At 38.1% G+C, this 16,376-nt stretch overlaps 3 protein-coding genes across 3 annotated transcripts in view; 2 read left to right on the top strand and 1 right to left on the bottom strand.

Annotated features, from left to right (window-relative positions):
- LOC124159409 (mediator of RNA polymerase II transcription subunit 23) overlaps nt 1-4,490 on the bottom strand; it is a 37,303-nt gene extending 32,813 nt beyond the window's left edge. Inside the window, exons 1-2 of the mRNA XM_046535202.1 lie at nt 4,176-4,490; nt 3,843-4,087 (exon numbers count right to left, since the gene is read on the bottom strand). Of these exons, the coding sequence (XP_046391158.1) occupies nt 3,843-4,087; nt 4,176-4,220 (290 nt within the window). The 5' untranslated portion in view covers nt 4,221-4,490. The remainder of the gene's footprint in view (nt 1-3,842; nt 4,088-4,175) is intronic.
- A 119-nt stretch (nt 4,491-4,609) lies between these two features.
- LOC124159411 (biogenesis of lysosome-related organelles complex 1 subunit 4) lies at nt 4,610-14,482 on the top strand. The gene is made up of 4 exons (XM_046535204.1): nt 4,610-5,037; nt 5,146-5,217; nt 13,710-13,928; nt 14,256-14,482. The coding sequence occupies exons 1-4, from the start codon at nt 4,978-4,980 to the stop codon at nt 14,376-14,378; spliced, it is 474 nt and encodes a 157-aa protein (XP_046391160.1). The 5' UTR covers nt 4,610-4,977; the 3' UTR covers nt 14,379-14,482.
- Nucleotides 5,224-9,622, top strand: LOC124159410 (recombining binding protein suppressor of hairless-like). The gene has a single exon (XM_046535203.1). The coding sequence runs from the start codon at nt 6,126-6,128 to the stop codon at nt 7,746-7,748; it is 1,623 nt and encodes a 540-aa protein (XP_046391159.1). The 5' UTR covers nt 5,224-6,125; the 3' UTR covers nt 7,749-9,622.
- Nucleotides 14,483-16,376: the final 1,894 nt, after the last annotated feature.

The following is a 16,376-nucleotide window of genomic DNA, read 5'->3' as shown; positions in this document are numbered from 1 at the left end:
TAACCTTAGGATCATAAAAAGACAATGATAAGGTTGAAGTATCAATCAGGTACAAAAATTTCCCTTGTATTCCATACTTGTGTATTCTCTGACTCTCTCTGAGCTTTCTGATTTTCCATGTCAGTGGCGTACATGTAGGCATACAACAACTCAGGGGCAGATAAAAGCCAGGGGCCATTGGTTGCACATGCCACCCCTACCAGCAATACATAGTCTAGTCAACTAATGTAATTTAAAGACAAAACCAAGTACATAGTCACAAATTTTTGCACAGTTCGAGCCACACGAACAGCCCACAAAAAAACCTGATCCCCAGAGGTTGGAGGGAGGGAGGCATTTAAAGTCACTGAAAAAATTCCATGAATAACATCAAAACCTCCTCCAACCCTCCAATAAAACAACAAAAACTGCGAAATTAAACTAGATAAAATTATCAAAAAATGTCCCCATAATTTTTATTTCTGAAAGAGTTGTAGCTTACAAATTAGAGAGGATGTTAAACTTAGAATTAATTAATCATATTTCACTTGGGTTAAATCAACATCTAAAACCAAATTAACCTATTTACGGCTAAAGGTGCGAAAACGCATTGTTTTTTAATTAGTCCGTTATAAATTATTCACCCCTTTTTTAAATAGTTTCTCCATGGTAAATTATTCATCAGATAATAAACTTATTTTTAAAACCATTTTCCTCTAATATATTTATGTGGATATTTAGCTATAATTTTTCAAGTTTAGTAAATTTCTTGCTCATCGAAGGCTATCAACTTAATATTTTTTTGCAAGTGCCATAAAAATATTTATGAATCCTAACACTCATATTATCAATATACTATAAATGCTTAATCATTCCAATTTCTTTAAATGATCTAATGTACCTATTTAGAGATATACAATTTTGACACTTGTATCTAATGGGGTATTTTCGCACCTTTGGCGTTTGGGGGTATGGCAGACTAGGACAGAGGCACCGTGCGGAGGGACCTTGGCCGCTTACATTGTACACCACCATGAAGTTAGTCGTGGAATGGATCTAAGCACTTCGGGGTTACAATTACCATTATATATTTTTTCTTATCTTATTGGTGTCGCAGCTGTCGACTGCTAAAATGTGACTTCATTCTGTCTATAGATGCATTGTGAACTAATGAGCACCCCTGGACGAGACCAGTCGGTTCTTGACTGTGAGTAATGTATAGTTTCTCAAACAGCAATGGTAATTCAGAAACAGAACACTACTACGAAGATCTCCATAGAGTTTACCTTCCAACTCAAGAAGAAGGCTTCAAGAGGGTATATACGCAGGTGCACTCCCATAGGTATATACGCAGTCGTAAGGTGTGCCGGGTGTAACTGGGTCTTCAGCTTCAAGATCATCGACATTTCTGGCAACATAAGTGTGAAAAATATTATCTTTTTTTATTTGAACAAATTTGCCAATACTAAAACTTATTTACAACTACATTAGATGGATAATAAAAGGTGTATGTCCACCCAAGAAATCCTGGCCACTTTAGAGGAAACCCTGGATTCTGTGGATGAAGCCACGGATGTTGTCTGCATACCACCTGACGTTGTCAACTTGATGGATGAAGAGGACATCGATAACAACAATTTAAAATTTTAACATTAAATAAACCGGTTCAATTTGGATTCAAATTATGGTGCCTTTGCTCTTCAGATGGCTATCTCTTCCAATTTTTTCCAGATGGAGGGGCTAAATCAAACCCTGATGGAGTGAAGGTAGGATTAGGAGCTAGCATTGTTTTGGATTTCTTGAAAATAATTCCTGATATTGAACAGCATCGGCTATTTTTTGACAACTTCTTTTCTTCCTGGTCCTTGTTCCAAACACTGAACGAAAGGGGATCCTTTGCAACTGGAACCATTTGGGAAAATAGGACTGGAAAATGCCCGCTTGTAGACTCTAAGACCCTTGGGAAAAAACCTCGAGGCTCATTTGATTATGCTTTTGACAAGGAATCTGAATTGTCCGCAGTCAAATGGAATGATAGTTTTGTTATAATTGTGGCCAGTAACATATTGCCAGTTTTCCCTTTAGGTAGCACGAAAAGATTTAGCCATAAAGAAAGAAAAGAGGTGACAATTCCCTAACCTCTTGTCATTGGGGATTACAATAAGCATATGGGCGGAGTAGATCTTAACGATAATTCGAATGCAAATCATTGAATCAAAATCAGAGGGAAAAAGTGGTGGTGGCAATTATATACAAATTTAATAGATAGTGTGTGTACCAATTCATGGGAAATCTACAGGAAGGCTACAGGGCACAAGATTTCTCAAATTGATTTTAGATCACATATTGTGCTAACTTTAATTAAAGGTGACAGAGTTACAACTGACAATCGTGAAGATATACATACAGAGGGACCATCAAATCCGAAAAAAGGGAGACCATCTCATAATTCCTTACCAGAAGACATCAAAAAAGATAATGTAGGCCATATTATCGAGAAAAATGCGTCAAGGAGAAGGTGCAAGCAATGTAAAAACCACAAAATATATGTTTGTGTAAAATGTAATGTGCCCTAACATCAAAAATGTTTTAATAATTTTCATAAATAAAAGGGTTTATATATTGTATGAATATTTATATAATGATGATACATAATAACTTATAAGTTTTTATGTGGTTATAAATAAAACAGTGGAAAAAAAGATTGTCTTTTTTTTAAGGTATGTTAACCCAAGTACCCACATTCCGCCAAAGGCGCAAAATTGCACCATTATTTTTTGGTATAAATAATTTTTGTAGGGCCCCAAAATTTTCAAAATTTCTTTCCTAGTACCTATTAAGTCTAAATATGACGATAAATTTCAACATTTCTACCGAATATTAACATTGGCCGTTAATAGGTTAACTTAGAACAAGCAGCAAAATACATTATTTATAAAATTAAAACCTCTGTCATTCATGGTTGGAGTATTTTAAACAAAATTGAGGGATTTAGGTTCAAATCCAGGTGAAGGCAAATGATTTTTCCCCTATGGAAATTCCCCAAGCATTGTGCACTTTTGGATGACGTTAGGTTTACTCCTAGTTATTTAGCTCTTTTCTTCTACGGTTAATCTTCATCAAAAATCATAGTGCTCAAAGTTCAGCTCCAGACTTGGAACAGTGTTGCAAGACATGTGAGTTCACGATGCATTGTAGCGTGAACACATGCAGTGGTAGATATAGTGTGGAGGCACAGTGGGTGCGTGCCCCCCCCCCCTTGTGGGGCTGCCCACATAGCCTAACATTGCAGAACCACAATTTTAACTATTTTACATCATGAGATGGCATTGTCTTGTATAAGTGTATAATCAGTTTAATTGAAACTCTTAAACTTTGCATGCGACTTAATAATTTGTCATTACGACAAAAGTAAAGGTAGCTCAAGATATTTCAGAAAACAATGAAAAACCAACTATTACTTTAATTCTAATTGAATTCTATATCGGTTTAAATACTAAGTGGAGGGTATCAATTCAAGAAGCATCTATATTATGTAAAATTCTGTTGATAGATTTAAGATATGCATATATACGCATTATATATATGCAAAATCTGGAATGACATATAAAGAGCATACGCCTTTTGCACTAACTTTCGCCTTTATCGTAAATACAATATCACGAAATATTATATAAATCGTATATAAATATCACGAAAATTCTAGTTTGAGAGAGCTTCAACTTCGGAAATCATACATTACCACAGATAAAAGGACAGAGCCGCATAATTTAAAAACTTAAACTACACCAACAGCCACAAGACCAATTGCCAGTTCCAAGGCATGTAGAAACTTGTAGAAAGGACAGAACAATCAAACTCACCGGGCAGGCAAAACACCACCAGTCACCAGACTTTCTAAGTGAGAAAATAGAAGTTGCAATCGACTTTGGTTAGTCGTTGCTGATGCTAGTATTAAGTATTGTCGTATCCCGGCTTCTTGCTGTTCCGTAGCCAAGCCTTCGAATGCATTCTTTAGTTCTTTCTGGAAGTGAGTAACTTTCTCAGCTTCTTGCTCAGGTCTGTGGACAAGGAAACAGCTAAATGCTTCCTCAATGCCCTGCACTTTCTGTCAAAAAATAATAAATAACAATGAGGTAAACAAGCTAGTGAGACACATCTTGGGAATAAAAATAGAATTTAAAGATGATACCCACCAATATTTCATTCACTATGTTAGTAACTTGAACTTCAGTCCCCATTTTAACGCACAACTATTCACAGCGTCGACAGTAACTCAGCAAAGCTAATAAACTAAGAATTGAAAACAGCTTCTGGTAACAGGCAGCATCAGTCTTACATTGCAAGTTCTAGCCATAATAATACTATCACACTTCATATACAACATATAAAAAATCAACAAAAATGTCTCAGTCGTAAAGGGAGAGCAGTCAATGGGGTTAACCACGGTTTACAACAGAATATTTTCACTTCCAAATTCCCATTTGTTAACTTTGGTTACGCCGCATACCCTCAGCCCGCAGCGCGATGCGAATTTTCAATGCTGTTTTCCTGTTTTTCTTTCTTCACCTTCATTCAATTCGTAATTTGTCCAGAAGATGGCATGAGCATCTTACAAATGCCAAACGTTAGTACGCGCAAGATGCAGTTGAAAGGAAAATATTTACATAATCAAGAGTAACATTGACTGTGTGTGCTTGATGAATCTAATATAGTCTGCGCTAGAATAAGGATTTGTTTTCTTCTCAGAAAGTTTAAACTCGGCCGTGTGAAAGTGTATATCGACTTCGGCCGTGAGAAAACAGCGAAGCAATCAGCAGTCTTCTCTCTCACCAACCCGTGTTTACAATGATAGAAAATTCTCCAAGCGTCTAAAGTGTCTAGTCGCTACATCTTGAGTTTGAGTAGTTTGATGAATGGCGTACCAGACCTGAATAATTAGTGAATACTTCGGTTGTTTTCCTAAGTGAAACGTTGATTCGTCGTCGTGCTTTCAAAATGATAAACGAGCTAGCAGGGAATTATGCTGGATACGTTAACCAAAATATTGGACAAGAGGTATGATAATATTAAAATTGAATAATACATTATATGCGGCTCTCACATGTTTTAAGCATTGAATGGACACCTATGGTAGTACCGGAACTCTTTTTAAACCCTTTTTAGCTTGGGCCATTAGAGGAAACCATAGAGGACATGCTTACCCGTCTTGAAGAATTCGAAACTTTGGTTGATATGGTGAGCTTTCAATTTTAATTTATGTAGTTTAATCTGCTTTTATATGTGCGTGGACTGGGGTTCATAGCAATACAATGAGAGTTTTGCCCTTTAAAAGTCCTTGTGCTTAGATGAAATATTTTGCGTGCTGTCTATGTACAAGGGAGCCCAGATGTTGAGGAAAATTGGGCAATTTTCCGTAGGCCTCTTTGTCACTGCCCCTATTTCTGCCTGTGTCCTTAAAGGTAGGTAAACAGCCCAAAGGGGAACATCGCCCTAGGCCCCCAAATGTGCTCCGGTGGATGTGCTCTGCCCTCTCATACTCATTCCAATTTACATTCAATTTTTGTCATTTTTGCTTATGGAAGTTAAATAAGATTTAGCAGTAGATTGTCTTAGGTCTTAACATTGTCAAATGTAACTGCAAGGTATTCTCGGCGATGGAAAATTGCGGACAATCCCTATGCAAACTTGAAACTAGATGTCGAAGTAGCAACTCAGAACTTAGGCGTGGAGTCAGGATACAGAAGTAGGCCTAGCCAATCGAGCAGGCAATCGAAAAAGTATAAGCAAGAGCCCTCTTTGACCCAGTAACGCTGCAAGGTTTACTTGAAGAAGACGGGATCCAAAACTCTGTTAGGACCTTCCTTTTTTGTGCTTTACATTGGTGGGTGAGAAGACTGTGAACTGCAAAGTAAAAGACTTTTGCTCGTTTACATATTCTCCTAGGCTCTGAAAAAAGGAGATTTCAAACTTTGCTTATGTGTCTCAGAAGTAGGGGAAAAAGGTGAGATGGAAAAGGATATTGAATTAGTTTTTGTTGTGTGAGCCACCTAAAGTGTTGAGAAAAATTGACTCTTTTCCTACTTAACTATAACTGGCTGTCTAAGAACATTTTAAGAAAACTACTACCGATTCCCTTGATCAACATGCACATGATACCGGATCCTCTTGGCTCCACACACGATGCTGTAAATGGCAGGGAGCATCAGGACTCGGTACAGCGGCACCAATACAGCAAAAATGCAATGGTTGGAGGGGTCATTGCAAGGGGGGGTAACAATGGCAACCACTCAAGGGGCATCAACTTGGTGAGCAGTGGGTTCCTCATGTCGGGGCCCCACTGCGGGCCGCCCGTACAGATGCCCCCATCTCCTGGCAGAACACCATCTCCTACACCGGCTGAGCAGTTTGGCTCACTGCTGAGACCTGGCAAGGACCAGAGGTTGACACGGGAGGCTATGAAAAAGTACCTGCGGGAGAGAAGCGACATGGTGGTCATCATTCTGCACGCAAAGGTTGCACAGAAGTCGTACGGGACGGAGAAGCGATTCTTCTGCCCACCTCCTTGTATCTACTTGTATGGAGAGGGCTGGAGGCAGAAGCAGGAGGCATTGCTTAAAGCTGGGGAGTCTGAACAGGGGGCTCAGCTGTGTGCATTTATAGGGATTGGGAATTCAGACCAGGACATGCAGCAGCTGGACCTCAATGGGAAGCAATACTGTGCTGCCAAGACCCTCCACATTTCGGACTCAGACAAGAGAAAACATTTCATGCTCTCGGTTAAGATGTTCTACGGTAACGGGCATGATATTGGGGTTTTTCACAGTAAACGGATCAAGGTGATATCAAAGCCTTCGAAGAAGAAGCAGTCTCTCAAGAATGCAGATCTGTGCATAGCAAGTGGTACCAAAGTGGCCCTCTTCAACCGACTCCGCTCGCAAACAGTCAGCACGAGGTACCTCCACGTGGAGAATGGGAATTTCCACGCAAGTTCAACACAGTGGGGAGCCTTCACGATACACCTGCTTGATGACAATGAGTCTGAATCAGAGGAGTTTGCCGTGCGCGATGGCTATATCCACTACGGTAGCACCATCAAACTGGTGTGTAGCGTGACTGGCATGGCTCTACCGAGGCTGGTGATCCGAAAGGTGGACAAGCAGATGGCACTTCTCGATGCAGATGACCCTGTGTCACAGCTGCACAAGTGTGCCTTCCACCTCAAAGACATGGAGCGCATGTATCTATGCCTTTCTCAGGAACGGATCATCCAGTTTCAGGCCACGCCGTGTCCTAAAGATCCGAACCGTGAGATGATAAATGATGGAGCGTCATGGACAATCATCAGCACGGACAAGGCCGAGTACCAGTTCTTTGAGGGAATGGGACCCATTCGTACTACTATCACTCCCGTCCCCATTGTTCACAGCTTACACTTGAATGGTGGTGGGGACATTGCTATGCTCGAGCTGACAGGTGAAAACTTTAGTCCGAATCTCAAGGTGTGGTTCGACGATGTGGAAGCTGAGACCATGTACAGATGTCAGGAGAGCTTGCTATGTGTGGTGCCAGAAATCTCAGCCTTTTGTGGGAATTGGCTTTGGGTACCACAAGCAACTCAGGTTCCAGTGTCCCTGGTCCGCAATGACGGCATCATATATGCCACTGGCCTGACGTTCACTTACACTCCCGAGGCAGAGCCTAGGCCCCATTGCCCATTGACAGACCAAATCATGAGGAGTGGCAGCAGGAACTCTCATCCCAGTTGACAGAGTGTTGTTGATGAGAAGGAGTCAAGAAAATACCATCACCAGCATTAAATTTTGCTACCAACTGAGTTCACTCTTCTTTTACTTCAAAAATCGTGGTGACTTGCATCCTCAAAACTATATGATCCTTAACTTTCTTGAAGAAACTCTCTCTTTTTCAATAATTTGCTTAAAATTTTATTGAATGATTGGACAATAATTGAAGACAACTGTAGGTAAACAAGATATGCATCCCTTAAGAAAACTGGTAGTGAAAAGGACGGTAGTGCAGTGAAATTTGGTTTTCTTTTACAAGAGATTTTGAGTTTATTTCAATTTTCCACTCTCATTTGATGAACAATAATTTAAATTCTGTCTCTCATCAACTAATGTGGAAGGTTGGGAGGATGCACGTCTGCAAAAATGGACTACTGTGATTTTATGGCATGGACTGTTATCTACTTCTCCTTCTTGGTATATTTTCATTTTATATTCATGAATAAACAGTCTGTTTATGTTTCCTTGTCTTCAAGAAAGTGTTTATGTGAAAGGGAACAATGTTTCCTTGTGATATAAAATTGGTAAAACAGTGTGTAACAAGCAGTGTTTATTAGGAATGATTAGAATTCAATAGTGCCATGAAATTCCTGTTGTTTGATGTTACGGAGTTCTTTATTTGCACCAAGACCTGATAAAAGAGATAAGAAGATGGGTTTTTCTCTTTATCTCAGTTTTGTGGATTTAAGCTTTGAATCCCAATACAGTATTTCGATTAGTGAGTGATGTGAATCATTATTTAATGCATATCAGATGCATTACTTCCTAAGTTTGGATATGCCATTTTGAGTGCATCAGTCACATTGGTACGACCTCTCAATGCATTGTTTAATAATCTGCTGAACTTCCTTACTACCTAAATGGGATGTTCAGGGAATATAGTCTTTCACAGGATTGAAAAGCTTCCACTATTGGTACATATAATATTTGTATGTGTGATGGCTGGTTGTTCAAAATATTTTTTTTTGATGAATAGTAATTACATACAGTTACTTTTAGAACATGAAACTGTTTTCTGTGTGAAAGAAGTGCCATTTCTTTTCTACTGGTTTCTCTTGTGATGATTACTTTATTACAATAAATTCAGCGCTCAAAGGTTCTTCTCATTGCAAATTACTGGAAGAGATAATCTCAAATCATGCTCAAGTATAACTAATTAGGTGTATTGGTAATTCTCTAAGCGAGTCATAAAAGATCTGCCATAGTAGTTTCTTCTGCATTCTTGGACGATTAGTCACTTGATCATCTCAAGACCAATGTAGTTGATTGATGTTGTATGGCGTATCTATTGACTGTTTGCAATGGCTACAGGGTCTCATTGCTTGTATACATGTGTATGTACATGTAGTTTATGCTCTCAGCCATAATTAATTTGACAAAAATGAGTATAGCTAAAAAGACATTTCTAGGCTTACATTGAATAATTGTGACTTATCTGCCTTTCATATTTACTTTTGAATGCTTATTTTATACCTGCATGTATAGTTCAGTAGAATATACATTTATTAATTTTGAATTCATAACTTAAAAATTAAATAATCTTTCAGACCACCCAATTGTATTCTTTTATCTTAATCTCATTTGTCTTTGTATGTGAAGTTATTTGTTCTTTGTTTGAAATTCTTTTAATTTGATGTTTTATAGATTTTAAGGGTGAATATTAATTCAGTTCATTGATGAACTTCTTGATTTATAAATGCTTTCAAGTGATTAATAAGTGACATGGTGTACATGCTTGGCCTATGTTAGTTCGCTGTACACTCCATGAAGCTTGTGTACTTGTTTCTGTATCAATTTCATCAATTAAAAAGCACATTCCTTGAAATGTGTGGACTTTCTATTTGTATTTCATGTTATTTAACCCAATTTTCAGGCTTAAGCGTAAGTGTAAATTTGTATGCAAGCATGTATACCACCTTATTTTGAGAAATGAAGAGGAGCCAATAGCTTTTATTGTGAAGACATATAATGGCAGTGGTGCAGCGAGGGGGGGGGGGGAGGGTTTGGGGGATAAACCCCCCCTCCCCAGAGCTCAGAGAAATTTTGATCCATTTCACTTAATTTGATTGATATTACTAATATAATAGTGTAAGAATTGATATAATATCCCTCAGAAAGCTGTAAAACTCACCATTTTGAACCATTTATCCTAAAATTCAGCAATTTATTAATCTAGCACCTTCCGCTTATCCTGGTGGGTGTACCGTACCCCCACACACCTTGGTATTAGCTGCACCTAAACCCTCCCAGCCTTAATTCCTAGCTGTGCCCCTGTTCAATGACATAGGCTAACTAGGGCCAACCACTGCATCCCTCTACCTTGACTAGGAAGATGCTATCACTTTAAAAACCCATTTCACTCATGAATCATCTGAAAGACCTCCTCTCCTCTGAAGTATGTACAGGCATCCCCCGAGTTACGTATGTCTCGACTTACGTAAAGCCGTACTTACGTAAGCGATAACCGTATTTCAAATGATTACGTTAATTTTCGAATGCGAGCGCGAAGAAGTAGATATTCGCCCGTACAACCTATGGTAGAAAAAATATCGAATAATTATAGAGTTTTTTACGTGCTAAAAATAACAAAGTGACCCATTTTTGTCATTCCTCGAAGGAAATTTCATTAATTTCTATAGAAAAATCGCTTATAAATCCCAAGTCAGCAATCAATGTGAAAATTTGCAGTTCTAGCGATGGATGTGGTGGCGTATGTGGTTGCGCTATTTCCTGTACGATACAACTTGTTTTACAGCAATCTCTGAAGCGCCAACGCAAAGGTTCGACTTACGTAAATTTCGACTTACGCATAGTCTGCCGGAACGCATCTCTTACGTAACTCGGGGGATGCCTGTACTCCTATTTGCCTTACTTCCATTTGGGGATCAACTGTTGTGCTTTCTGACAATACTGTATTAGTTCATTGAAGTGGAAGTCTAAGTTGTCTAGTTCAGTCCTGTTGTTTTGTACATGTCGTCTTGCAATGGAATTACATTGGCTAGTTGCCATTTTGAATGATTTTTTTGTTTTGCAAGGAGTTTTCATCACTTGCTGTCACCAACATATGGAAAGAGTTGAGTTCTTGTCCTTAGTAAGGCATAAAGATAAGTTACCTCCAGTCAAAAACTTAACTCCTTGAAGGACAGGTGGCAGGGAATAATGGTAGGTAGACTTCAGATGAGATACATTGAGTAGGTGATGAAGGATGTGAAGAGGAAGAATTATGTAGATGTTAAAATTTTAGATGTTAAGAACTGAGTGAATAGCTGCATCAAAGTCATGTTTGGACTAATGGCAGTTGATGATGAGTAATGGGGGATTGGAATGACATAGTTGGGGGGTTATAGGATAGGAATAGAATGGGAGAGTTAGGGCAAGGGAAATGGAAAAGGAAAATAAGAGAGGTCCATAGCTAGAAGAACTTGGTGGTTGCAATGAACCTGTTCAAGTAAGAATGTTGGATAAGGCTTGTCGAAGGTGCCTGGATATTGAGGATATCTGAGGTTGAGGTTTCATTGTAGTATGAGGTGATATTGTAGACCTAGGCATTGAACTATGTGAAGTATTGAAAGACTTACTGTGGTGAAGATATCAGGAGTAATCACAATATGTATAGCCATTATCAGAATACGCTAAATACATTGGACAAGTTTAAAAAATGGTAAACAAAAATCAACAAGAAGAAAACCAAGGCATTAGAATGCTAAAGAGAGAAAGCAGTGGCCTTGAAGGGGAAACTGGAATCATACACTAACCTCGAGAGTACAGTCCATTAATTATGCGATTTTTGCAATTTTTCGGCCCTCCCTAACCCCTTAGTGAGTTAACGTGAGATTTGGCTTGACCCCCTCACTCTAATCTTATGTGAAATTGTTCAAAATGCGTATTTTCAGTGTATGTTAATCTATGCTTCATTGCAGACAGTACAGACATGCTCACAAAGCCATGTCGCAAATGTGGACTCACCTTTTGGCTGTCCGGAAGCTAAACAATTAAAGAGCAACTGTGCTACTTTGTGCCATTTGCATAACTGTAATAATTACCCCTATGAAAAAATTGTATAAAACTGTTTCAAATTTTTTCATAGGGGGTATTCTTGTGTACAATTTAGTCATATTTTAATAGAGAAAAATGATTTGCTCAATTCAACCCAGTTTTCTCGCACTTTTACACTCTCTTGCGGAAAAAATTACCTGTGATGTGATACCCATCAAGGCCCCTCCTCTCCCCCACGTAAGGTTGGGTCAGCTTGGTTTGAATCAGCTTGACCCCCTCTCTTCCCTTAACGCCTCATGTGAGGAGGGAATGAGCACAACAAATCAAGGTGTCCAAGAGCATGAGACTGAAGACAAGGAATCAGTATGTGACACCTTTTGTGTTGGAAGGTGCACTCTATGGGTCATAAACACAGACTATTGGAAAAAATGATCAGAAAAAGAAGCCTATGCTGGAGGAGGATAGTGAAGATCAAGTGGACAGATACGGTGAGAAATGAATTGTACTAAAGAGTATGAGAAGAAAGGGGATTGTGGAGGACTATATAGAAGAAAAGAATCCCCTGGAGAGGCCATAACATACGACACATAGAGAAATACAATGGAGCCTCATAAGGAAGGCCAAGAGATAAGTATTTGGGGAAGATAAAGGACCCATGGAAGAAAAACCTTTGGAAACTAAAGGAATTGGCTGGGGAAAGGAGGAAGTAGAGGACTTAGACAGTCTTAGAATTTCAACAGAATTAATGGTGAATAATCACTAGGGGTGGCCAACTGGTCTAGGTTCTCATGGAAGCAGCTTTTTACATTTATTGATATGTGTCCATGGCCATACCTATCTGATCTCTAGTTCAGTATCTTTCTGAAGCTCAGGATATGACCTACTACTTTTTGTGGCATCCTAAAGCCTTTGGACTCCATTCTAGGGGTCTTGTGCTTCTACATACAATTCCCTGAAATGTCTGAAAAATGTGCTGTGAAACACACACAAATTAATTTTTCCCTATCAAAAAGTAATGGAAACCTTGGTTGGATGGCAGCACACTGTAACAATTCACTAACTTTTGAGCTGGAATGAATCGGTATGGGCTAGTTAAACCATAATTCCAGAAAACAATCTTGAAAATATTATTAAGTAGGGCACAACATTGGAGTGGACCTACATTCTTCTTATAACAAGTTAAATTCGACTGCAATGGATGAAACTCTGTTCTGATTCTTTTCACATTTACAAGGTTCTGAGCCATACACAGTTGGAATAGAGTCATTTATCACTCCAGTCTACATACATAACAGAAGTTTCATATGCACATTAAGTTTCCCTAGTTAGATCTATTAATTGCTGGCTAAAAGTCTTCAATCATTGACCACCACAATGTTTTAGTCTATATTTTTTGTGATATTATCTGTAATTGCTTTATTAGTTTCATATTATTAGCTATGCATGATATATGGCAATATTATTGCAAATAATTGAAATAATAACCTAAAGTGAATTTAGCTGTTTTGAAATAGACTTGCACAGCTCTCTATGGTGTCATCTGTGCCTTCTTAATCCCCTTTATGTATTTAATTCCTCGGTCTTGCTCCCTCTACCTATTATCCTTACAAGTATCCACAAAATCCATACAATATGCTCTCTCCTCCTGATCTATTGAAGAATAAAAAAGGAGTAGATTGGGCATTTATAGCCCTTTAGAATGATTGTAAATGTTGGAATTGGCCAAAGAGCATATACATATAAACTATGAATTATAGTTTTAAAGTGTTTCTTCATGCTGTGGTCAAATTAGCTAATTGAGTTAACATACTGTATATTTTTATAATACTCCAGTCATATTTATTATTTAAATTGTTAGTAAAATGTATTTATGTTAATTGGAGAGCTGAATATGTGAATGATATGTCTTCATCTATTATTTATGTTTAGGTACAAGAAGATGAAGGCAAATGCCTTGGAAGTAACATTCCTGAGATATTTACCGCTAACAAAGAACTGGAGAAAGTATTTGAGAAGATTGATAGGCTGGAAGCATTTGTTGGAAGAGTTAAGCATGATTTAGATATTGTGGAATCACATTTGGATGAAGCAGAAGCGGAAGCTGGCACTGATGGAACTCTGAAAAATATTTTGAAACCATTGTTATTTGTGAGTAATTTGAATTTCAGTATTTCTTGCTATTTTTCTTGAAAATAATGCACATATATACCACAGTATTTGTCTTCAATACTCCCACATTTGTATTGTAGAGGAAAATATGATCAAGATTTCTGATTATTTTTTTTCTAAGGAACTTTGTTTTTTGCCTTTAACTATGTTCCTAAATAATTGCTTGGTGAAGTAAAATACCTACTTAACTGAGTTCAAATTGATTCATTTTTCCATTGGCTTCTCCAGATTCTATTTTGTCAATATAAATTAAGTAAAGTTAATATTTTTCATATGATGGAATCTAATCCACCATTTTTATTTCAGATGAAAACAGAGATGTCCTCTGCCGCAAAGAAAGTTAAATCACCTGTGTATGAAGCCCATGATATATTTAAAACGGACCAGTTTTTCCACCCAGATGATTCCAGCCAAAATAAAGAAATTTAGTCTATGAAAAAGTGTTTTTCTAGTATATTTATATTTTTTGCCTCATGTTACTAATCATAGATGATTAACGTATGAATGAGGGATTAAAATCAGGATTCAAATGACTCAATTATTTACTAATGAAACCTATGTCTATTTTTGTACTTGAATATTGTTACTTTTTCAGGTTTTGGTGTATTCCTTTCTGTAGTTGTAATTTGTCTCAACGGAATCAAATTAAATTAGCCAGTCAGTTGCGGATACAGAAAAAACTCGAGGGGGGGTGCAAAAGATATCTTTAGTTACCTTTACTTAAAAAAATAATCAAGTCACATGCAGAGTTTAAGAAAATTTTAGTTTAATTTATTTAACGTATACAAGACAATGCCATCTTATGAAATAAAAAAGTTCTAATTGTGGTTCTGCAATGTTTGGCAATACGGCGGGGGCAGGCACCCCCTGCACCATCTGTATCCGCCACTGCCTCCAGCATATCTCTTGAGTATAAGTTAGTTTCAGTGAATTAGATTTAGAGATCTCGGAGTTGGTACTGTAATACCAGCTACTTTAGTGGGAACTAATATGCTGTCTTTCACTGTGGAGTTGTATTTAACCTTTTCCCTACTAAAGACGTAAATACACGTGTGGACGTTTCTTGACCCCCGAGACGAAAGCCGTATATTTCCATCTGAGATTTTCCTGACCAAGAGAACGAAAGCCGTATACATACGTTTTCTACCGCTCCCCCTTTTATGACGGTTGCGGGTGGAAGACGTCTTTGTTTCGGGACCCAACACTACGGGGTTTAGGCTTTACCCTCGGAATCCGGGAGCAGGTACCCTGACCCCTTGTCTTTTATTACCCCTCTATCGGTAAGGGGTCATGCAATTGTTTATCCAGTCAGTTTTCGAAAAAAATATTTGTTCTTTTCTCAAGATATATTAACTAAGAATTGAATTCTTTGTCTTTTGAACTGCGATTACAATTTTTAAACGAAATTGTATGATAAATATTAACTTATATCTCGAGTTCTGTATAAACATCAACATGGAAATTGTTGCTGCATTAAATGCATTAATATTGACCTTAGAACTAATTTATTCTAAAAACTCGTTTAAAATTTGACAATGCTCAGAAAAAAATGAGGAATTCAACTCAAAGTCTGAAATTTACAAGCAAGCAACAATTATCCATGTGCTAAATACATATAAGCAATACATAAGTTGACCGCGACCAATGCCGCAGGTATGGTCGTAAACCTGGAAAGGAGGGAGCACAACTACTCTCGGAGTCCGAGATAATGTGGAGTCCCAGCGCGGGGGGGTCGAAAAAGGTTCCGCGAGACCATTCTTAACGAATGTCCTCCAAAAATGCTCCATACCACGAGAAAGAAGAGTCCCTTGGGGCTCAGTACAGCAGTCTTGCTAAGACAAAAACTCCGCCATCTCGAAAGGGTTAATAAGCTTTGACACAAATTTGAATGCTCCTTAATTACCCTATTTTTAGTGAAAACTGGAAGAAATGCAGGATTATCAAATAGAGCATATTCAGATTGTTTCATCTCCATCATAGAAAATCTCACAGAGAGATATTTTTGATGCTGGATCAGATATGACTCCTGATGTATAGCAAATAAAAAAGACCACCTCAGATTCTTGGGCAAGCTCACCCTGAAAGTGGATACAAAATGCAATTGGTCAGTGCACAGGCTGTTTCACTGCCTCAAATTACTCCACCCACATTTAAACTTCCTCTTTTATTTGCACCAATGGCAACTCCTGTTGATTCTACATCTACATAATACCCCGCAAGCCGCCTAAAAGGCGTGTGGTAGGGGGTGTTAGGACACCAGCCGTTTACAGCTAAAAAAATTAAGTGCTCAAACGAAGTTGGGACTACCGTTTATTAAAGTCCTTTATGGTTCGTGGGAAAAACGAATTCGCATATCTATCCGTTCGGCAAAACATCTCTCTTAATTTATCACTTCTATCGGACCTGGAAATATAATGTGGCTCTAAT

This window comes from Ischnura elegans, chromosome 5, assembly GCF_921293095.1.
Source record: "Ischnura elegans chromosome 5, ioIscEleg1.1, whole genome shotgun sequence".
Classification (NCBI taxonomy): Eukaryota; Metazoa; Arthropoda; class Insecta; order Odonata; family Coenagrionidae; genus Ischnura; species Ischnura elegans.
Note: the sequence above shows the minus strand (reverse complement) of the source record. Positions and strands in the feature narration are given on the sequence as shown.